Source organism: Drosophila bipectinata, chromosome 2L, assembly GCF_030179905.1.
Source record: "Drosophila bipectinata strain 14024-0381.07 chromosome 2L, DbipHiC1v2, whole genome shotgun sequence".
Classification (NCBI taxonomy): Eukaryota; Metazoa; Arthropoda; class Insecta; order Diptera; family Drosophilidae; genus Drosophila; species Drosophila bipectinata.
Window position 1 is genome coordinate 19961115 of NC_091736.1, and position 23934 is coordinate 19985048.

General features: G+C 42.4%; 1 protein-coding gene across 10 annotated transcripts; it reads right to left on the reverse strand.

The window, feature by feature from the left end:
* Nucleotides 1-841: 841 nt before the first annotated feature.
* nompC (no mechanoreceptor potential C) lies at nt 842-22883 on the reverse strand. 10 transcript variants are annotated; one of them, XM_017244397.3, is made up of 17 exons: nt 21767-22883; nt 20206-20307; nt 16290-16391; nt 14287-14403; nt 12174-12266; nt 10896-11109; nt 10142-10437; nt 9780-10082; nt 8292-9719; nt 7696-8232; nt 7429-7635; nt 6601-7294; nt 6119-6205; nt 4018-4247; nt 2995-3123; nt 2370-2478; nt 1461-1907 (listed from the first exon to the last, which is right to left on the reverse strand). In XM_017244397.3, exons 1-17 carry the CDS (start codon nt 22145-22147, stop codon nt 1621-1623), a joined length of 5316 nt encoding a protein of 1771 aa, XP_017099886.1. In that variant the 5' UTR covers nt 22148-22883; the 3' UTR covers nt 1461-1620. The 10 variants fall into 10 exon arrangements, with proteins under 10 accessions (XP_070133502.1, XP_017099886.1, XP_017099887.1 ...); XM_017244398.3 differs by lacking the exon at nt 4018-4247 and adding an exon at nt 4658-4869; XM_070277401.1 differs by lacking the exons at nt 6119-6205; nt 21767-22883 and having other exon boundaries at nt 842-1552; nt 1690-1907; nt 2361-2478; nt 20206-20302.
* Between the last annotated feature and the right edge of the window lie 1051 nt (nt 22884-23934).

The window sequence follows — 23934 nt, forward strand, 5'->3', positions numbered from 1 at the left end:
TGCAACAATGTCAACTGACGGCAACAACAGGCGGCAATTATGTATAATAATACGAGTACAAGTGCAGCAGCAACAACACTCGACCACTTGAGGTTTTCAACACATTTAAACCGAGTGTGACACCTGGAATCGAGGCAATGCCACGCCACAAACAACAACACCGACTTGCAGCTTGAAGCCAAATTAAAGTGCAATTTCGAAGTTCAACACCTTGGTCTTGGTCAGTTTTGCGATGCGGTTTCTCCTGATCGGCTAGTGATGTCTGTGTCAGGTTGTGAAGCCAATCGATTTTATTTCTATGTGTATATTTCTTTTTAAATTTTCAATATGTATTCGGAGAGTATTGCATGAAATTTATTAAATTAGTATGTACTATATAGTCGGTGTTGCAAAAACATACTTACCCTTTTTTGTAGAGAGATGTGAATACTTACAGCTGGAAAACCATAAAATCAGTTGATAACAGGTTTCAGATATTGATAATATATATCGTTTTATGTCCTTATAAGAGCCAAATAATAAGTCATCTAACTTTTTGGCTTAGAAAGCCAAGAAAGTTTACTTTTAAGCCTACAACCTAAATTGCTACCAAAAAAAGGTTGTGAAACCAGCTAAGCAAATGTATATAGCGTGTCAAATGTAAAAAAGATTTAAACGGCGTCAAAAAGGTAATGTAGAATAGAGGTCTTATACTAATGTGTCATAAGACCTTGTATAAGTAATGTAGATAAACATCCTCCATAAAGAAAGTTCGATTTTAAACAAAAGAATCCATTTTTTTCAAATACGACATTTTTATTTACAATTAACAATTTTTAGGCATACATTTCTTATAAAAATTGAATCAAGCTTAGTAAATAAAGTGGATTTAGTTTCTTGACAATTACCCAAAAACAATGAGATCATGAGATATTATTATAAAACCGCTTGCCCAAGCTCCAAGTGAAGCCAAAGTCAAATACTTATAACTAGTATAATTATAATTAAAGTTATGGTCGATCGGTAGTCGTCGGAATCTCGGCTTAGTACAAAATTTAAGGAGTTCGCTTAAGAGTTTCAAGGCAAAATGGACGTATTTGGTGTCCAAAAAGGACCCGTCAATTGACTTATTTTATAAAGTTTGAATATATTTTTGGAAAACTTATTTTGTTGTTTCGTTCATCGTATATATCGCCAACACAAAATCATATCAAAATAAACGAGGATCGGCTCAGATGCGCTTCAAAAGTTACTCAAAACAATTTCAATATTCTAGCTAAAGTTAGTTTAGGACAGTGAGGGGCTTAACTCTAGGGCTTTAGGATTATTTTCTTGTACTCCAGGTAAACCAAAAGACTGGGTTAATTTGGTACTCGTGTTTGCTTAACTGAAGCTTTTAGATTAGCTGAAGTCTGCGAAAACGATCCCCCAAGTGCAGCTTAGAAGTAGGATTCCTTAGAGTTAGCTAGAGTTAGGTCTTAGGAGTACAGAAGGACAGACGCTTGGATAGTCGAGTAGAGGAGATAGATAGAGTCAGGAAGGATAGTTGGAAGAGAGAGGCTGAAGCTTAGACCTGCAATCGAAATTGTTTTTAATAAGCCATCCAAACGGGGTGTGCAGAGTGTGTCTCGTGTGTGTCTTTTATTTCTTTTTCTGTTCGCTAGTGTTTTCCGGGGCAGCCTTGATGGCGGCTGCAGCTCTTCTTCCCACCTGTGCCGGCGGCTGTGGCGCCCCGCTGCCGTCCTGCGATCCGCTCTCCGCATCCGAGTCCTTCAGGGAGCCGCCCTCCTCGTCGCCCACCAACGCCCGGTACTTCTTGGCGATCGCCTCCCAGTCGGCCACGTTCTCGATCCGATTCTGGTTGGCCTGCGAGAAGCTGGCCTGCGATCCCAACGGTGAGAGATGAACCTGAGACAGGGCCACCGAGTCTGGGAATTACACAAAATTTTGTTAGATTTTGGAGGCTAAAGTATAGGTTTTTGGGGAAAAATATCAAAAAATCAAGAATATATTTAGTTTAGACCTTAATTTAAAAATTTTGAAGTATGTTTTTAAGTATCTATATTTTTTTATATTCGAAATTCTCTTATAATATTTAAGATAATTAAGTTTAGGGTTTCCCAAAATATTCTTGATTTTTAGATATTTTTTCCTCAATATTTTGAAAGTGAAAAATTGCGGAAAGAATTTTGAGCTAGAGCGAGCCGATTGTATGAGTTATGAGTTATGAGGATAGAAAGCAGAGATAGGACAGAAAAGTCTGAGGAATAAAAGTTACTCTTGGGCTGACACGCTGTTAGCTACAAAACCCTTCAGATGGGATATTTGGATCCCAGATAATTGGGATTGTTTGGCGGTTGTAGCCCTGCAGCGATACATACATGTCTCACCTTTCTTGATCTTCGACAGCCATTTGGCGCCGGCTTTCGTTCGGGGACTGGCCTGACGTATTCCCATCATCTGAACCAGACTTGGACGCTTCTTTTTCTTCATGCGTGCCTGAACGCGTGATTTGGGGGATTTGCAGGTATTTTGGGTTAATCAAGGCGCATTAGACACAGGACAATAGATCACATACAAGACAAGAGACACAACGTAAACGCAGTCAGCAAAAACGGTAATCACATCGAAAGCCATTAGGTGCCAGGGTGCAGTATATTTTGGGTGCAATGCAGTAAATGATCCTTAAAGGTTACTTGGAGAGTAATTCTTTGGATTAGTTACTGTCTTTCGAAAATTAGTAGTAGTGCCATGTGCCAGAGGTGTTTGTCATTTGTGGGCAACACACTTAAAGCATTCATTGTGATGGTAACTCATTGCGGTTGTTGCCAAATTGCTTTAAATGGGTTGGGGAAAAGGTCAGCAAACTACACCCTTCCAGACTCGGTTCTGGTAGTTGCGCAGTCAACAGATACAGAAACAGATACAGGAACAGGATACAGGATACAAATAGACAGAGCGATATAGATAGAGCGACAGCGGCTGGGAGGCGGCTTTTGTCACCTGGGATTTTACCTTGACCTTCTCGACGATCCACATAAACCAGGTGGTAACTAAATTAAGCGGCGAGGGCGCTGTTGTGGTGCGATGCATATTGCGAATAAGCTTGGACAAGCCGAATTTCCACTCGATGTCGGATTGGGCCTAGTATTTCATAGGTTTTTGTTTTCGTAATAGTTCGTATTGTTTTGTATTTGTTTGCGGAGTGTGCGATGTTGGATGTTGAATATTGTTTGGATGAGACATGACATTGGGAAGAACAAGAACACAGGAATACACAAGATGAGTTTCGTGAGCTAAAGCCTTGGAATTTACATTTTTTGTTAGTTTTTTTCTATACGTAACTTAAGAGCTGCAAAAATCAGGTTTTAAAATAGAAATACACAAATGTAGACGCTTGTTTTAAATGGCAATCCCTGGGAGTTTCTCTTAAAACTATACAACGAAATTCCCATTCAAAACCCAACGGCTTTATTGGTATATCTCTTGAGACTTAAGACCTAATGACAAAACACAGACACATAAACATGCAGCATTGTTTTCTAAATGTAAAATATTATACGTTTTTGATTCATGCATAAGATCAGTACTTGGTTTCAGATTTCAGATTTGGACTTGCTCAAAACACTGGTCACAAAAGCTGGGAAACACTTCTAATCCACTAAGCTAGTCTGCACTGTACTACTCTAGGACGCAGGTGGTTTCCATCCTCGAGATACTATTTTACTGGCGCGCAAAATGGGTATCTCTCAGATTGCTAAGTATATGTTTTCCTGAAAAAACCTGGAAGTTGCAAGTCTGGGCAGTTGATGGATTTACAGATAATGCCAAAGTCTCTACACAAATCAATCTAATTCTAAAGGATATTATACTTTTGTACGATTGCTGAAAGAGACTTGAAGGTTAGATTAAGAGATAGATAACACTGATATATGTATATAGATACTTAACTTAGGATAGGTATTTAATAAAATTATTTAAAAAGAGAGCCAAGAGCTTAAGGTATTAAGGTTATAAAGCGCCGTTTAGCAATACTACCTGTATGCGTTGATAGGTGTCTGACATCATAGCAATCAGCAGGTTAATTAGCACAACCACCGACACCAACATGTAAATGCCAAAGACAATTTTGAACAGGTACTCAACCCAATACGGTTGAGTGGGCGTGGCTACATTTTTGATTTTGTCAACTTGGGTCTGCTCGGTCGTCGTTTGTCCGAACACGGCGAAGAACAGCAACTCGAACGAGTTAATCGGATGCATGCGCACTGTGTCCGGAGTCCCCATATATACGGATACCAATAGGTTGTTTCCCCCCAGATACAGATACAGATACGATTTTGACAAATAAAGAAAGAAAGAAAGACACCCCCGGACAGCACGCATATATTGGCCGGCGTGGAAATTATTTGAAAAATAAAAAGATAACGGACGCCCATCCCGGGAAGTGGTTGGTTTGTATTTTGTTTGATTCGTTGATTTTTTTCCAATTGACCAACCGCAGTTTCGGCCAATTCAATTACAATTTTAGACGGTCAGTTTGGGGTTGTTTTTTTTCAAAAGCACACACAACAACAGTTAACGATAGAAACGGAAATCAAAATGAAAATTATAATTAAAGAGGGAAGAGGGAAAGCAGAAAGAGAAAATACAGATTAGTGGGGTTGGCGATACAAACCTGAATGCGCTGATAAGTATCCGACATCATGGCAATTAGCAGGTTAATCAGTACAACCACAGACACCAACAAGTAGATGCCAAAGACAAATTTGAAGAGCACCTCGGTCCACTCGGGACGCAAGTGTCGCATGGGATTGATGTCCAGGGTGGTCGTCTGTCCGAAGACCGCGAAGAACAGACGCTCGAAAGCCAGAAAAGGCGTCATGGGTCCTAACATGGGTCCGAATATTACTCAAATATCTGAACTAATTAAATCTTTTTTGTTTTCGATTTAGTATGCATTGCTGCAGCTTGCACGGATTAAATATTTGAATATTTTTTGTAAAATTTGTTCGGCTTGGCACAGGCGTTCGTGCGAGTTTGAAAATTATTTTGATTACTTTGAAGGTTATAATATTTTTGTGGTATTTTGTTAATAATTTATATTTGAGATTTTGTTGGAGAGTGCGGGTGAGTGATAGAACACGTCAAAAGCAGCATCTCGCAGTTCGCAGATCGCAACAGCAGCTGAGCAATTCGAATGTCTCACGAATACGAGTATCGGTATTAGTGGCGGTATCGTTATCGATTCGATTCGATTGGTTTCGATTATTTCGATTATATCGAGTGCAGAATTTGGTGGTGGCAAGCGGCGCAAGCTGAAAGCCCTGGGCAGGCGGGCATTTCTTAATATCGATTATGATTGAATTGACTTGTTTGGTAAAACATCAACATGCAGTACTGGAATTTTTAGTATTGTACACTTTTTTTCAAATGGGTATCGTTTTTGGCTAGACATCGACATAAGTTAAGTAAGTAAAAATACAAAAATAATAATATTAATAAAAGATTTTGATAATAAAAATTCAAAATGAAAAGGTTAAGAAAAATAAATTATTATAACAAAAAATTGGCATGCATTTTAATTAGTTACTTAAAGAAATTAATTTTATTGAAAACCAAAACCAAACTTAAATATATATATATAAGAACTCTATAAATACAGAGTATAACTATTAAAATAAATATTTTTATTGAGTAAAATATAGTATATAATCGAAGGAAAATGAAATAAATAAGTAACCACAATAAAACAATTTTAATAAAATAAATAAAGCTTAGCGCATGGATACCTATGAACACAGATCCACAACATCAAGGATGCGGAAAATGGCTTTCCCGCCTCAAACATGCCTCAAAACGAAAGTAACTGAAACGAGCAAGGCGAAGGATTTCGAGCAGCGGGTGCGGAGTTGTGGCTTTTCCATAGAACTGGAAAACAAACGACATAAAACTTTACGCACAACATCGAAGGCGGCAACGCAAAGAGTTCGAATGCCGGGTAGTATCGGCAGTATAGTAGTAATGGGCATATGGAGGGGGGTTTAAGGGTCAGCCCCAATAGGGGCCATGCAAAGGCGGGAATATTTTTGAGAGGGTTGAGGAGTGACTGGGGAGGTAGGCGGTACCGGAGACTTACGGTCATCCTTGTGCTTGCGTCGGAATTCGCTGAAGCGACTATCGACATAATTCTCCACGGGCGGAGGTCTGGGGGTGGGCATGTCATCTGTTCGGTTTGGGTTCAAGATCAGATCAGAGTAGAATACATATTAGTGAAGGTCGAGAAATAGGGTAGGGGATGGTTGTTGGTATTACGACATCAAGGTTGGAGGTTCAGGCTGTTTTATTTGTACTTGTTGAGCATGCAATTGTTGTATTATGTGGTTGTAGTTGGTTCTTTTGTCTTAGTTACTTATTTAATTATCGTGAAACATCGAGCACACACATATTGGATTTTTTTGTTTGTTTGTTCATTCAAGGCAGACACAGATACTTATCAAGACACATTGAACGTTCAAAAGAGGAAGTTTTGCACAAAAACATTCCAAATTAAAATGATAAAGAAACCAAAAGAGGTATAAATAGTAGACGGGAGAAAGCAAAGCAAACGTCTCGACTTACCGTCACTGAAGTAGCCTCGGTTTCGGTTCTTCTTCTCGAAGCTGCGCAGATCCTCCGGCGAAAAGTTGGCAAAACTTTGATTTAGAGCCACTATGTGCATGGAAAAGCCAAACACAAAAATGGCCAAGACGGCCAAGAACCTGGCCAAATCCTTTAGCAGATCCCCGATGATAATGGCCCAGGGTCCGAAGAGGTGGTGGAAGGACAGAAAGTCTAGGATCTGTACACAGGCCAGCAGGAAGGCCAGGGCGAAGCACTGATTCCGGCAGTAGACCAACGTAGGCCAGTACTCCTTAGAGACGAACACAAAGGCCGCCACATGGACGCCCACTCCGGCCATTCCCAGCAGGAGGACCAGCACTTTGATGGAGCCCAGTCCGGACTTGTCCGACGGATTCGTCAACTCGAACAGCAGCAAGCCACTCAGCCAGATCAGGAGCCCGATCTCGTACCAGTAGGGCACCAGGCTCAAGCGGAGCACCGGGTAGATGGGCGTGATGCCCACGATGCTCAGGTGGATCATGAGGTAAATGTGCGAGGTGAGGTACGACATGAACTTGATGATGGGCACCTTGTTGAACTTGTGGCCCATCGGGAAGGTGAAGCCGATCCACACCGGTGGGCAGACGATGAAGGCCACCAACAGGAGCAGGATTTTCCACGAGGCCCAGGTCAATGATCCATGCCAGAGTTCCTGATTAAAAAAGGGATATGTTAGTTTGGTGAAAGGTTAAAATAATGATCCATATATCCCTGCAGTTAATAGTCTGCATATCTTTAAGACTGCAAGGATATACAATGATATATTAATATTTCTCCATCACACACTTGCAGGTATCGCTGCACCACCGTATGGGCAATCACTTCCTTTTGTTCGTTTTCAATCAGGACGTCGAGAAACTCCACGTTCCGCTTGTCGGTGGCTTGCAGGATCTTTCCGGCGGAGTCCGAGCCAGCTGCCAGGGCCAAAAGCTCAGTGGCCATTGTCTCACACTGCTTGCCAGCAGCCACTAGATCCTTGGCACGCTCTTTTTCCTGAAATTTTAAAGAAATGTGATCTTAAATATGTTATATCATCATAAATGTAACCCCTACCTTTGTGGAAAGAGTGATATAAATATTGGATAGCTTGGCAGCCGTATCCACCGGAGCCGGGGAGACCAGAACAAACTCCTGGATGGGCTTGTTGTTGTGGTTCTTGGACACCACCATCAGGTTGTATACAAAGCGCTTGTCCTCCATGAGGCCATAGGTATCGTGCTCCTTGTTCATCAGGTAGCGCAGCACCTCGTTGTGTCCTTCGGAGGCGGCGAACCAAATGGCGGCGCATCCGTAGTTGGTCTCCGATTTTGGAGAGGCTCCCGCCTCGCACAGCAACTTCACCACCTCCAAGTGGCCGGCTTTGGCAGCACAATGCAGTGGCGTCCAACCGTTCCGATCGGTTGCATTGATCTCCGCACCCTGGCCGAGCAGAATCTCCACCATCTGGATGTGTCCATGCATGGCGGCGATGTGCAGTCCCGTCCTGCCGTTACGATCCGTCGACTGGAGGAGTTCTGCCGACCGACTCAGGAGCAAACCGACCACTGACATGTGTCCGCCGAAGCAAGCCAAATGGAGTGGATTATAGCCCTAAAAAATGACCGGAATATTAATGAATAGTTTAAGGACTTTTTCCATCCTTTACTTACGTTCTCAACGGTCGCCGCATCCACTTGAACACCCGCCGAGTTGAGGAGCAGTCGCACCACGTTCTCGTTTCCGGAAAATGCCGCCAAATGCAGTGGTGTCATCCCCGACTCCGTGCCTAGTTCCCCGAACAGACTCTGTCCCGTGGGCGTTTCCGACTTGACCGTGGCCGGGACGCTAGTCAGCAGTTCCCGGACCGTGTCCGCCTGCCCGTAATACGCAGCTACGTGGAGTGGCGTCAAGCCCAACTTTTTGCTGTTGATCCTCAGGGAGTTGGTGCTTTTGAGAACGTCCAGGACCTGTCCGTGTCCGTTTTGGGCCGCCAAATGGACGGCCGTGAATCCGGCCTTGTTCTCCTCCGTACAGGATGCCCCGGCCCGGACCAAGGCCTTCACCACGTCCGCATGACCACCTTCGGCGGCCAGCTGGAGGGGTGTCGCGTCTGTTAGCTTGTTCCGCGCCGAAATCACGCCCGACCGATCGAACTTCATCAGCTCCTCGATCACCTTGACGGATCCCTGCATTGCGGCGATGTGGGCACAGGTGTTGCCGTCCTTGCTGGTGGCGTTCACCAGCGACGGGTGCTGTTGCAGGAAGAGTTTGGCCACTTCAGAGTAGTTGTTCTGCGCGGCGACGTGGATGGGCTTCTGGCCCAGGTCGTCCGTCGCATCAATGTTGGCTCCCAGCTCGAGGAGCAGCTGGCAGACCTCCATCTGCCCGCTGGCTGCCGCCAGGTGGAGCGGCGTTTGCTTTCGCAGCGTCAGGATGTCGATGACAGCGTTGTGGTCCTTGATCAGGAATTTCACCAGGTGCGTGAATCCGTTCATGGCCGCCAGGTGAAGGGCCGTGCGACCCACGCGGGACTTGGAATTTATAAAGGCCTTGTTAGTCAGCAGGGCGTCGCATACGTGCAGGTATCCCCTCTCTGCGGCCAAGTGCAGGGCCGATCTGCCCTCCGTATCGAAGACGTCCACTCGAGCATGGTTCGCTAGCAGGTTGTTCACCAGCTCCATGTGCCCCCGATGGCAGGCAATCAGCAACGGGGTCCACCCCACCGACGACTGACGGTTCATGGCCTTCTGGATATCCGTGGGATTCATGTGCGAGATCATCTCCATCAGCACATCATTGTTTCCAGCTACGGCACAGTAGTGGAACGCCGTCTCCAGCGCATTCTTTGTCTGCAGCGTGACATCCGCTCCGTTTTCCAGTAGCATCCTAACTATCTGCTTGTCGGACTCTGGGATGCGCACCTCCTCCTTGGTGATTTGGCAGGTGTAGTGCAACGCCGTGGCGCCGTCGTCGTTCACCGAGTTGATGTACGTGGTGGCCTTGTCGGGGCCGTGCTTCTCCTTTACGGTTTCGATCAGATGACGTACGATCTCCGGGTGGCATGACCGGCAGGCCATGTGCAGAGGGGTTTCCCCGGTCTAAAAAAGGGGCATATGGGTTTTATATAAAGAATAAGTTTAGTTCACTTTTCCACTCACATTCGACTTGTACAGAGGATCGCCTTCGTCCTCGAGCAACTGCATCAGCGTGGCCAGGTTTCCATGGCGGGCAGCTACGTGGACCGGGGTCAGACAGTCGTCGGTGGTCAGATTGGGGCTGGCCCCTGACTTTAGCAGCATGAGGGCGCATCTGTCGCCATCCTTGACCCGAGCTGCGATATGCAAAGGGGTTTCGCGGAGCTTGCCGCCCCGGACATGGACATCGGCTCCAAATCCGAGCAGGGTCTCCACAACGGCGGGTTTGGCCGACTCCACGGCTATATGAAGGGCCGTATAGTTGTCCTGTGAACAAATATCATTTGTTTGAGTTCCAAACAAGAAGACTATACTTGTTAACTTACATTGGTGGTCACGTCAACCTTCTCGCCCTTCTGCAGCAGCGTATTGATGATGCCCGTGTGGCCATAGGCGGCGGCGGTGTGGATACTCCGCGCTCCGTCCTTGTTGGGCATGTGGAGGTACACGCCCTTCTTGAAGAGCATCGTGGCGCACTCAGCATGACCGTTGAGTGACGCAATGTGCATCAGCGTGCTGCCATCCTTGGTGCGCTCGAAGATGCTCGCCTTGAACTTGTCGGCCAGTATCTCGATGACGTGCGCGTGCCCATTCTCGGCGGCCAAGTGCATCGGAGTGCGATCTGGGCAGAAGCAGATTAAAAGGTGGAGTAATTAGTGTTCAAAACCTTAAAGAAGATAACGAATTCTTGTCCAAGTCTAACTTATAGAGAACTGAAAGGTAAATATTACTCATACGCACTGTTGTCTTGAAAAGAATTAAAGTTACAAGGATTTCATACAAGAAAACATATAAAAAACATAATAAAGGAGTTATAAAATAAAATGTAATAGAAATTCAAATATTTCTTATATAAAAAAAGAAAAAATTAAGAAGCAAATAAGGCTTTTTCAGGGTCGTATGATGTTTTTTAAAGAACTCTATTAACATAAAAATTGTTGTTGAAGAGAATGTTAGAAAATAAACTATTATAAATTCAAATTAAAATCAAATTCTTAATGTTTCCGTAGAATATCTCCCACAAAGTATCTCATTTCATGAGCCAACCTTGGCCCAGTTTCCGGCAGACCCGGGACTCACCTTGATTGTCCGCAATGGACGCTGAGGCGCGCACGCCATAGAAGTACTTAAGGAGGGCCTCATCACCTTCGGCGGCAGCGATGTGGAGGGGTGTCTGCCCCTCACCGTTCTGCGTGTCCACATTCGTTCCATAGTCGACCAGGATGCGGACCATGTCCACGTCCCGCCGTCTAGCGGCCAAATGCAAGGCCGTGTCTCCATTGGCCGTCGTTGCCTGGGGGGAAAGGGAACGAAATACGAGCATGAGACTGCACTCGGAGAAAAATATGCAAACAGAAACGAGTCGATTAATTTGTAGTGGTTTCTCTTAAGATTAGATAGCTTCTCCAGCTTCTGGATTAAAATTCAAAATTCAAAAACGCACTTTTCTTAAACTACTTTACGATTAGTAGAGCGAATTGTGTCGTACATATTTTAGGCTCTTGTTCAATAAATATTTTGTTGAGTGTATGAGACTGCACTTTATATAAAACAAATTTATTTTGGGCTATGCAAATCAGATGCCCATCCCCACGAGTTAGCTGCGTTTTCGCCTGGCTTTTGACCCAGTTTGGTTGCCTTTTGCCGGCTGATTGCGTGCCGAAGCCGAAGCGGCCAAAGTCAGGTGTAACTTTAACTTTAACTTGAACCCCTGTAGCCCAAATAGCGAGCCAACTAGCCCGCTTTGGTTAATTTAATCAACACGCACTGCTCTTGGCATGTGTTGCACTTCAAGTTCTGATTGAAAATCGCACAAACTTTGCCAATGTCGCCGCACTGTTGCACTTTTCACCTGCATTCCAGCTCCATAACTTTCCAGTGCGTACCAGAGGGCAGCAAAATTTGCATTTTTGATTTATTTACCCAGTGGTTTTCGCGACAGTTCAAGGCAAAAAGGTCCGTGTGGACATTCTCCGACAGGCGAGCCGGACACTTTGATTGGCACCCTGGGGACGGACTTGAAAGTCTGTTTGCAATCTTAATCAAGTTTTTGTTTAAGGCCCTGTCGTGGGGTTTTAATTCCGGTCTTAAGTGGACATTTTTATAAGCCTCTGTTGGACGTTTTGATCGACAGAGTGGCAGGGATTATAAATGGTTTAGTTTTAAAGTTAAAAGAAGTATTCGATTACCAAGAAACGTTTTCTAAAACCTGGACTTTTACTTACAATTGTTTAGATTATTTTACTTTCAAGACACACAATTTCAAAGCTGAAAAACTTGCTAAATGGCTGAGGTATTTTTAGGTGTTAAAGGTTCAAATGGCCCGGAGATTTAGTCCGTGCTTGGCTGATAACTTACCTTTAGTTGGTCCGCCGTTTGTGCCGCCAGGAGCTCTCTGCACATGGACTGATTACCCGACTCGACGGCCAGGAGCAATGGGATTTTGCCACGCTAGGTGAAGGTGAGAGATAGGTTAGTTTACCTTATTTTAGTTTAGTATGGCCAATTAAGATAAGCTTACACACACACACACATTTTAGAGAACCAACACACTCGCATAGCACATAATCATTAATAACCAATTAGCCAATTCAAGCCTCAAGTGTTAACGGCAACATGTTTCTCTATTTTTAGCCAAGTTCGCAACTTTGGCGCTTCAACTTTGAAACTGAGGAGGGACAGGAGGAGGAGGAAGCAGGGGCGTGATAGGGAGTCATTATCCCTATCTACCAAAACCAAAAGCGAGTAAATCAAGTTGTACAGCGACTTGACCCCCTTTTTTTTTGGTAAAGTAAAGTTCTCTTCTGTTTGTTATTTGTTTGTTGTTGGCAACGAGTTGAGCGCCCTCGAGGGCAACTCCTCCGATACACATCCTGGCAGGTCGTATATCCAGGGAATGCGTGTGGAAAAAGGAAAGCGTATCGAAACCAAATCGAATCGAACCGAACCCGATCCGAGCTGAATGGCATCGGAAGCTAAATACTTCATCCGGCTAATTTCGCCTGACAGTGCCATTCCACCTCACTCTAATTGATTTAAATCAAGTTGCTGTTTGCCATTTGCCGCAGCCATCGGAGCGCCAGTCGAGGTGGGTAAGCGTTTCGTCTAGACAATCAATCGGTGGCACTGCCACCCGATTTTCCCCCAATCACCTCCTCCTCCCTACTCTCCCATTCAGCTCCTCACAAATCGCTCGATGGCAATTCGGTGGAAATTTATGCGCTCCCCTCGCGTGCGTAATGGAAATATCGCCTGTGCATTTGCACCCGTGCACGTGATGCGACAAATAGTTCCGCATTTCAGTCGTGGTGCTTTCGGGGGAAGCAGGCTGGAGGCACAGGATCCAGAAGGCCTAGAGTTCGGTTAGCCAATGCAAGTTAATCAGGCTGGGACGGCAATGCCGATGGTAATTCAACTCTGAATGAAGGAAACCTCATTGATACAGTGTGGAAAATGTAGAATAATTTAGGGAAACTCCAAGGAATTTTAATGTTCAATATTAATTGATTAAAGTAGTTATAATCTTGTATAAAAAAAGAAAAGTCATTATACCCGGAATTCCGCCAACTTTTATATGGACATTTTGCATTTTGGAAAATATGGTAGCATATATTCATGCGATTCTATCAAATAAAGAAAATTATACGACTATGTTTTGGCATATGTAGTTTGCATGTCGGATTTTGGGCTTCATAGGCAGATGGTTTAAAATTTAAATACTTTCTAGATTCTGAAGATTAACTCCAATTGATATTTTAATGCAAAAATGGCTTTAAAATATATGTCTAATCCAAAAAACTATTATTAATTTAAACTGATTTTCATTCGCTGTTGTAAAAGAGCTTCTACTGCTATTTCTACATTTAATTTTTCATCAAACGATATATTAAAAAGTATTTTTTATTATACATTGTACTAATTATAAATCGATGGATATTTATCAATTTTGGAAATCTTTCTTTAAGAACCGGGTTAAACAAAACAACAATTTTTTCAATTTTAAAAAACAAAAATTTTTTTATGCTGCCAAAAAAGATTTTCTTCTACAACTAATTTTTTTATCTCTGTGTAATGGACGCAATCATATTTTTTTGGCTTTTAAGATTTCCAGGCAGTTGAAATGCATTTACGGGGGGCGTTTTTTGCCTATCGATTTTTCCACAAATTCTGTTTGCTTTATGTTACTAGCTACGCTTGGAGTAGTAGTTGTTGTGCTCCTTATTGGTATATGTATATATTTTTTTGGCGATTTTTATTAAGTCTTTGTTTACGTTGGCACCGCCTGGCACTAGAGCCTCGAGAGCACTCCACTTCGCAATGGAGTCAGCTTCGCGGAAGCAAACTGCCATTGCCTGAGGAGATAATTCGGCATCAATTGAGCTGCCAACACTTGTGGCTCCCCCAGAGGCTCACAAACACTCATGCCCTCAGTCACACCAACACACAATCAAACACACATGGTCACACTTACGCCGTCCGCCTTTAAGCGAATGTCCTTGCCAGCAGCCGCAAGAAGAGCGCGCAGGATATTAGTGGCAGTTCCGGTTTGCCGACTCGACACCAAATGCACCGCAGTTTGTGAACGCGACTAGAAAAAAAAGTAGGAAGTATATATGGGTATTATTTATTATCAATAATAATTCATGAATTACGAGTATTGACGCACTTATTGGTTGGGTCTCACTTATCGATATAGGGCCGGAAAAATGTTAATGCTGCGCTATGTGGTTTAATGTTCACACCCTCTAAGGCTACGGCCTGGCTAACTGGCTGTTCCCATTCGCTTCAAAATCCCATTTGCTACTGAATAGGCGAGTGGCTCGTTTTTGCGTTTATAAGCACATTTCGTGTCATTTTTCTTTTTGGCCTCTCTCTCTCATATCACAGATTGACAGCCCAAAAAAAAAACTAAATAAAAAAAATAAAGAACTCCCACTGACAGGCCGCAATGGGTTCGAGGGAGAAGGAAGCGTCCCCGGGTGGGGGGAGTGTAGAGGCAGAAGGTGTACGACCAGGTGTCGGATTTGGATGTGGATGAGGAGTCCTTTGCCACGCACACACGCCAACGGCACACTTCAAACTTGGCTGTTGCTAAAACAAAAGTTTGCATCTGCCCGTCTCGCTTCTGCCGCACATGCCGTCTCTATTCCGTTCCGGCCCGGACCGAGGGAGCTCTCTTCTGATAACCATCAGTAATTTTGGCAAGCCCACGCCCCCTAAATCACCAGGTCTCGAACTCATTGCGGCCAAGAAAAAATGAAGAAAGCCAAATTAATGGCGACACGAGAAATAAAACAGGGTGTAATAATTGCTGGCTTCAACTTGACAGAGCTATTATCATAAAATTATTCATATTCTATTATATGGGATATTATTATCTTCTTATGTATTTAATTCTTTTAGTCCTTACGTTCATTTATTTTTATTATTTTTATTCTACTAAACTTACATTCATTTTATTCATTGTTCGATATCAAACATTCGGTTTACAACAATCATTCCTCCATATTTCCATATATTTTAATATTTATAGTCGAAACAGGATGAAATTAAAATTTAAATGAGAATTTATGAACATAGCAGGTCCTTTATTAACAAAGAAAATAAGTCTGTTATTAGTTATTAAAGTTACTTTTTTTCGTAAAAAATTCTTTCTTCTTTCATTAAAAAAACAAGATTATAACCATCCGTGATAAGTCTATCTTGATCTGTGGATTTACTTCAAATTTCTGACCATGCATTAACGTTTTAAATAAAATTTATATGCTAACCTATTTTTTTTTTTATTTTTCCCATTTTTTTTAAATTATTTCATATTTTATTTTTACAATAATTAATAGTTACAATTTCTCTTTAGAAGTTAGACTCTATTGGCCCTATAATTTGTGTTACATCTTTAATAAACAAATATGGCAATAAGTTACCCCTAGTTTTGGACCTTATAGGTTTTCCCAGAAATTACTCTTCCGCCACTCTCAAAGCTTCTAATATACTTCTAATATACTTCCTTAAATAACATAAACTTTAAACGTAAATATCCTGGCAACCACTGCAGAGGTTTGTTTACTTTGAGAGGTCGGCTCTTCATGTAGCGGCAGTGGCTTTAATCGGGGCCTAGACATTACCATCTTAACCTTGTCGCCAGTTAATTGCCGGGCCCCGCCAAAGTCACATGCAACATGCGAGCCGCAAAGTTGCATCTCCTCGGTTTGTAGGCTCTGACCTTTGTTTTCATGTTTCTTGAACGTTTTTTTTTAGGCAAATGAAATATGCGTCTAATGGCCGCTAATTGCCCGCGAATCAAGCTGACAGCAGCCTCAAGGTATGCAGCGACTCGACACTCGAAACTCCTGGGACTTGAGAATCGAGAGTGTCGCTTGACGTGTCGCGGCGCCAGCTATTACAGAATTTTTTCCTGACTCACAACGAATGTGAAGCCCCCGATATATAGTATAATGGTATTGGAATACTCACGCCACCGGTGGAGAAGGGATCGACACCGCGTTTTGTTAGCAACAATTTGACGACATCCTCACGCGAATACATTGCCGCAATGTGTAGCACATTATAATTATCCTGCAAAAGAATAAGTGTGGGAGAAATCAATTGCAATTCACTGGCAGGAAACACACTGCCACCGTAAATGAAATGAGTGAGCTGGGTCAGTTCAATGGGTCAAAGTCGGTTAGTCTGTTAGTTTTGCATGTGGCGGCTCCTCAGCAAAGCCAATGGCAAAGGAGTGGCCGGTGGTTGATTACTTAAGCCACAATCTTGCATGCGGACTTTCACTTACGGACATTTCTTAATGGCCACAGCCCAGCCGAAACCCAAAAACTTCACATGCAAAAACTGCATCAACTGCTCCCCGAATCCCCTACAAACCCAATCCCAACAAAAAACAAAAAGTAAACCAAAATGTGACCCTGAGAAAATCACCGAAACGAAAAGTGCTTTAAGATAACGTCTTACATGAAGTGTGGAATTCTAGCCATGGCTTAGATGGCTTGGAGTGATGGCAAGTGACTCACATGGGAATTGGGGCATGAGGCAATATTTATTGCTGCTTTATATAATAAGCCATAACGCAGCATGTTACACATACGCCCCGTGTGCCGTAGGCTTAATTTATACCTAAGCCTCCCCATTGTTCTCAACCAGAACGGAAGTGAACTGGTTTCATACATATGGTATGTATATATTTGTAAGTAGGGAGTGAAACAAGAAAGGTATTTTTGCCCTGTCATCAGGTTGGTAAATGGTAATTCCAAATGTTTTATAAAGGATTCGATAAAACCGAAAATCATACATGGCAAGAGGTTTATAAGTTAAGCTTGAGGTTTTGAATTACTTATTTAAAGGTACTTATTACTATGTATTGGACAAAAACAATAAAAAAAATATATTTAATAATAAAGAAACTCAACAAATCATTAAATAACTATCTTAAAATTAAACGCCTTATTTCGTTTAGAAAAATGAAAAGTCAGCTCTTAATAAAATTAATTTCTTATAAGAAATTCTCATAGTTAATTAAAGAACCGTAGTAAGAGTCTCTTCTATTCGAGGTATTTGAAATTAAAAAATTTCCCTGTTTTATTTGCGACTATTTCTGGCCATAGCTCCCTGCTAATTTGCATAAAACGCCAGCCAGGCAGTAAGCCAGTCGAACGGGCTTCCAGTCGACGGCTTTGACACATGTCCAGAAAGCCAATCCGAGACGTTGGCCCGAAACAAAAAGCCAAAGTAAACATAGAACCACAAGACGGCCCAAAAGGAGTCGCCCAAGGAGCGAAAGAAGCCGAGGACTACAAGGTAGACAGATAATATTTCACGCGCTGTTTTGCATACTTTTCAGACCGCTTCCAGTTTGTTTGGTAGACTCTCGTGTTTTGGTTTTCAGTTTGAGTTCGAGTTAGTGTTTGTGTCAGTTTGTTGGGCCAGGGCGAAAGCAAAAACCGGAAACAAAACCAAAACGGAAGCGCAAATTTTCCAGCACATTTTTGCTGCTTTGGCCGTAAGAGGTGGGTCGACCCAGTTTCGTGGGTGTTTTTCCCTTTTTATTTTGTTTTATTTCTGCAGATAGTGAGGTGCATGAGGCCGAGGATGAGGATGTGTGTGCCACGTGGATGTCCTGGCACGTTGACGCCCAGCAAATGAAGTCATTTTAGTCCATTGTCACACACCTTCCGACGGAGCTTTAAAATAATTGCAAGACCTCATTACGCGACTCATTTGAATTTCGCTCCTTGCATGTGCACTTGCGGCTAATGGACTTAATTAATTTTTCCTCTTTCTTTTCATTATAGATGGGGGCACGCACTTTTATTGCTTGACAAATAATTCGCCCTCATTACTCCGCATTTTATTTCACGCTGTCATCGCACTCACATCACATGTGGAGCGGCCACTGCGTGAAGTGCTCCGCTTGGATTTAATTAAAATTGCATATTAATGACGCCACCGGCCATAAAAATGTAGCGGAAGTGGCGTCTGACGTCGAGGACCTCGTCGTTTCGGCCACTCGAAAGGTCAGGCCGCAAGAACCTCGAGGTGCAAACGGAGTTTTGGCCAACTGGGCGTACATCGGAGTCATGTGCTTGATTAATTGGCCTTTAAGTTGCAAGGAGGTGTTGCCAACAGGCCCTTGGCTTTCCAAAATTAAATGAAATAATAGAAAGACTCCTTGGAGTTGAAGAGTTAAAAATGTTAATTAGTCCGCCGTTACATCATACGTGTGTACGGATGTACTTTACAATGGTCATAAGGTCATAATGGTCCTGGAGCTGTCGTGTTGAGCGTGAATTACTTAGGCCTGGTCTGACAGTTAGATAAGTTGCAAATTATAAATGCAATAAACATTATTCCCGGGCTGGAGTCGAGTTTTTAATTCATTAGGCCTGGGTTGGGGAGGGGCGGTGCAAATAATATTATCTCTGTGAGTCACGGAGTGACATTTGCGAGCCAAAAGAGTAATGATGCAGGTAAGGTGTGGCTTAGGTAATGAGACCAGGATGATAAGTTAACATAAGAGGAGGTGTAACCCTTACAGTGTCGTAAGAATTAGTGCTGAGATGAGGTCATACATATGTATATGGGGAGAGGGATACTATTTTACTTTCTCGAGCGTAAAGAACATTATGGGAGCCATACTTATAGGGCTAAAAATATTATTGTAATAGGTTTTTTTAAATAAAATTTTACTACTTTCTCTAAAAATAAATCAAAGAAACGAATTTCAAAAGTATGAGATACGAAGAAGACATTATATTTCATCCATAAGCTTAAATAAATGACTTGTTCCAAAGTATAAAACATTCATAAGAAAAACATTTATATCTAGAAAACTTTTCCCGGCAAGGTTGAACAAAAGTTACTATGTTTGTTTTGGTAATTCAATTGGCCATGTCTGCTCAGGTTTGGCAACAATTATTTTGTAATTAGGTCAAGGATTTTATCGTTTCTAGCCCTGAAGTACGCATATACGTACGGACATGTGAATGGTCAGCCAAAAAAAGAAAAGAAGCAAAGCCCAAATGTGCTAAGTAATTGCGGCATGCAAAGCTGGCCGGGCTGGAGAGCTGGCCCACAAAATCGGCCAATTGTTAGCGGGCGGACTTAATGGGCAACGATGCCAAACTGCTCACTTCATTGGAGGGCCTGCCCACGGCTGCTGACATCGAAACGAGAATTGGCCATAATCACGATGGCAAATGGCCAAAGAAATCAGGATAAACATCAGCGCTGACCTTTCATCTTCACTTGTTAACCTCTTTTTAGAGGTTGTTTCACTTAATTGAGATTTAAGTGGAGCTACTGGCTTTAAAAGGAAATTTAAAGGAACATATTGATAGAAGCGGCTTTAATCCTTCCATGCTACATTTTTAAAATAATCTACAGATTAAAAATTAAATGCAAAATTTGAGGACCTAACCCTATTGCTTAAATCCACAGGAGTATTAACTTTGACTTCGACCAAAAGACCTTTAAGGAAATTCCCATGCCGACTTTAGCGTGATGTGGTTTATTTTGGGGGTTCTTCGTGAAAAGCCCAACTCGACTTGACTCAAGTCAATTGAGGGAAACTCGACTCGAGACTCGACCGTTGGCCAAGCTCGGTTCGGTTGACCCATTGAGGGATTGAGGTATTGAGACATAGTGCCTTCGGGTGAGTGGTGCGTGAGAATCGTGCGTAGTTGTGGGTGGATGTCGGCTCAACCCACTGACGCCCCGCTCGAGATTTAATTATGCGGCTTTTATTGATTTGACACAATTTCAGGGGCTTTTGTTTCGCCGCTCTTTGCTAAAACAGCTGGCCGGCTTCTAAATTTGGCTACAATCCACATGGAGCCTGCTTTAAATAATTCCTGGAATTTTTCCGGAAAGCACTTACGTTATTTCGGGCTCCCACATCGGCGCCAAGTTCAATCATGCGATCCATTATGGCCGTCTTGTTGTCCTTGGTTGCGTACATCAATGGAGTCATGCCGGTGTTCTGAAAAAGAGTTTATTAAATTTATATAAAATCGACGTAAAAATGTTTGAGCTATAAAATAATAATTACAATATATGTATATATTTATTTAATAATATAATGTATATTCTCAAATATTGATTTAAAAATGCATTTAATTATTAAATCTGCAGGAGCTTTTGACTTTTAGTCCTTATCAAAATTCTACTCTATAGATAGCAAGTACAAACATATGTTTAAAATTCTAATGAACGCTTTATCCTTTTTTTATCCTAAAATATAATACATATGTATTTATTCCCAATAAAATCATATATTGGATGATCCCATAGGAGGGATCATACGGAAATATATCTGTAAGAATTTCATGTGATATAAATGTAACAAACGGTCTTTCTGTTAAAAAAAAAAAAATATAACGAAGATATATTATCTTTTGACCTGATTGATAGTCTTAGCGTGGAATTGCATACATCATCATTATCATAGACTTGTTGGCCACTCCAGGCTTATATTCAAAACTCGATTTGTCTGTGATTGTCCCGTCATTAAAACCAAATCAAGAAACCAAAAACCTATCAAGCCAAAATCTAAGCGCCAAACCCCAAAGAGCCTAGAGCCCTCAAACAGCAAAAATAACTATGCCAAAAATAGCCAAATTCTAGCCCTGGTCTGGGCCATATTTATGCAAATATTGTCTCGGGCCCAGTCTAGTCTGGCAGACAATCTGAAATGGTAGCATAGCAATTCCAACCCTTTTGCTTTTGCACCTCCCCCGCATTTCATTAGCGGTTCTCCCGCCCTCGACTGTTCCACGTTAATTTTATGTCAACGACTTTTTCGCTTGATACCGTTTATGGTAAATTGAAATCGAAGCGCTTCAATTGTTCGATGTTTTATGAGTTTATTGGGCAGGTAGTCAGCGCAACTTGTGGCAGGACGCCCCGAAACTCACAATTCAGACTTGGGCGCTGGAAGTCAGAGCCCGAAACTCAAAGCCAAGCCATCGCCTTGGCAGCCAAACATTTGGGACGCGCTATCAAATAACATTCATTCTCTCCCGGCCTCTGTTTTTCTGTTTTTAGCTTTTTTGAATGTTTGGTTTTTCTTTCTGTTTTCTGGCCTCCAGTTCTTGTGCCCTGTGTGTCGTTATTTTGGCTGGTAAACAACCAGAAATGGGAAAATGCCGACGACGTTGATAAGGGCGACGTTTGTACATTGACTACACTATAAATAATGATTTTTCTATTCCACTTAGTTTCCTAAATCTTAATAATTTTTGTACAAAATTTAAGAATAAATAATACTTAATTATGTGATAATAATACTTTATGTGAAAATACATAAAACACCAAACATTTCTCTCAGTGCTAGCCCCGTTCCCGTATTTATTTCGATTCCTATTCCCGCTTTGGCTGACAATTGATTTTACAAATTTTCGCCGCAACAGCCTGCAGATGGCTCACTGTACAGTACTCACCATATCATGCACTCCGGCCAGCGGGATATGGTTACCGTCCTCGCCCACATTGGCCACATACTTCTCGAGCTTCTTCAGCTCGGCCTCGATGGGCGTCCATTCACTCTTCATGGCCAGTCCGAGGACTTTGTTGGCCGTGTCCCGAATGGAGGCGCCGGCACTGGGTGGCTTCGGGGCGGGATATAGGTCCATGTCCTTCTTGTCGCCATTACTCGAGCTGTCGTCCTTGGGATCCGAGTCGGCTTTGCTGGCCGGAGTTGCCCTTTCGCTGGGCGTGGCCGAATCATCCGGCGGACCGGTCAGCGACGAGGGGGTTTTGCGTCCGACGCCGGCGCCCCCGGCACCGCCACGTCCACCACGCCCACCGCGCGGCTGCGACATCCTGAATACGGCTCTAGTATCCTTGCCTTCGGTGCGATCTAGGGTTTCCTGTTTCCTTTTAGAACATTACACAACAACAATAAGAACAGAACGGAATCCGGGATCAGGAGGGATTCCAGGTTAAACACTTTGGGCCGTTAAATGGTTTATGCTGCCATTATCTATGTTATGTTGCTCGGTTATTGTATTATTATTGATTTGGTTCGCGATTCGGGGGATTGTGGATTTCTGCTGCATACTTTTAGGCTCCTCCGCTTCGCACACTCGCATTGCACAAATTCCTACGGCCTCCGCATTTTACCAATATTTGTTACCAACAATTTGCATTTTCATTGGCAACAGCAAAAGGAACCAGAAGCAGAAGCAGAAGCAGCAAAAGCAACAGCAACAGCAGGAGACACATATACACACAGACAAATATACACTCAAAACACGGACGAGTAACAAAAAACGTTTCCAGCTAGTAGCCAGGCTTCTGGCCAACACATCCGCTTGCTATTATTCCACTTTGATTCTTTCGCTTTCTTCACTTTTACTACACAAATTTATATGTTTAGCCCCTTTATGACTTTGGTTGCGTGTGCGTTAACGGCGGTGCCCCCTTTTATTTTTTTCTTTTTGATTTTTTTCTTTCCTTTGCCTTTTTGGCCAACTGAATGTCCTCTAGCCACTGGCACTTGATACTGTGCTTTTCTTCGAGCCCAAGTCTTGGGAGCAACCAACAACCGTTTGCCACGAGCGTCTGCGAGTTTCTGATTTGCCAAACTCATTTCCCCATCGAGTTGAGTTTTCCCAGGAGCTCGAGCGGAAAAACTCGGCCTGCCACTCGGCGGTCCTGGTTGGGCGCCTTGGCAACACGACGAAACTCCCAAGACGAAAGACGCTCCCGCGAAACCCGAAAACGGTAAGCCAACTGGCATCCGCGCAAGCGTTTGTTTACAATTGTTGAATCCCCACTCCGGTTTTGCCAAATAACACTTTTTGGCGCCAAATCTCAGCCGGCCGCCTCTTAGCTTTCGTTGGGATTTCCTTAATTGCTCAATTGTTGGGAATCCAAGGGAATTCAATCAAAAACCTTAGGGAAAATCCAAATGAGCGTCTGCCAGTGTAATTAGGTAAAGAAAGTGGAGTAGAGGCACTTCAATTTGTTGGATATTTCATAGTATGTAACATAAAAACCTTTAAATTTTGGAAAAACGTAAAAATCATAAAAGCCATAAAGGAATTATGGATAAACCTGGAGTATCAAAAAATAAAATTGACACAAACTTTTAGTGTTTTTGAAGAAAAATAAAAGTAGTTACATAGCTATATTTTGTTTAATAAGGATGCCCAAATTTTTTGAATTTTTATCTTTAGACTAAGACCATAAGACTACTAAGTAAGTAAGATCTTAAGCCTATAACTAGTCTAAAAGAAAGCTGTCTGAAAGATCTTCATATAAATATTTTATTTTCTGGTATCTTACGAATCTTAAAATTGTTTAAGTTTGTTCCAAGGATTCAAAGCTCTTTATTAACTTTGAAATATAATTTATATTTTATATCCATTCAAAATGAATATTAAAAAAATTATATTAAGAATAATGTACTGTGACTAATAGTTCTTCTACTTATAGGTGATAATTTCTAGTAGTTAGGTATTATATATAAACAAAAACCTTTACCCTTTTTTGCACATTATGCCTTTCCCAACAATTGCAAATATAAATAAAATAAATGTGGTATGTTTATTTATACCTCTCTGATTAGCTTGAAGGCCAAAGAAATAATAGTATTTTGGTGGGA

Bases quoted from the DNA above. Each gene is read 5' to 3' on its own strand.
- nompC (XM_017244397.3), bottom strand. From the start codon at position 22,147: ATGTCGCAGCCGCGCGGTGGGCGTGGTGGACGTGGCGGTGCCGGGGGC. The intron at 4,248-6,118 runs GTAAGTCTCCGG...CTCCGGACACAG, and splicing joins ACGCAAGCACAAGGATGACC to TGCGCATGCATCCGATTAAC. The intron at 1,908-2,369 runs GTGAGACATGTA...TGTAATTCCCAG, and splicing joins GCTGTCGAAGATCAAGAAAG to ACTCGGTGGCCCTGTCTCAG.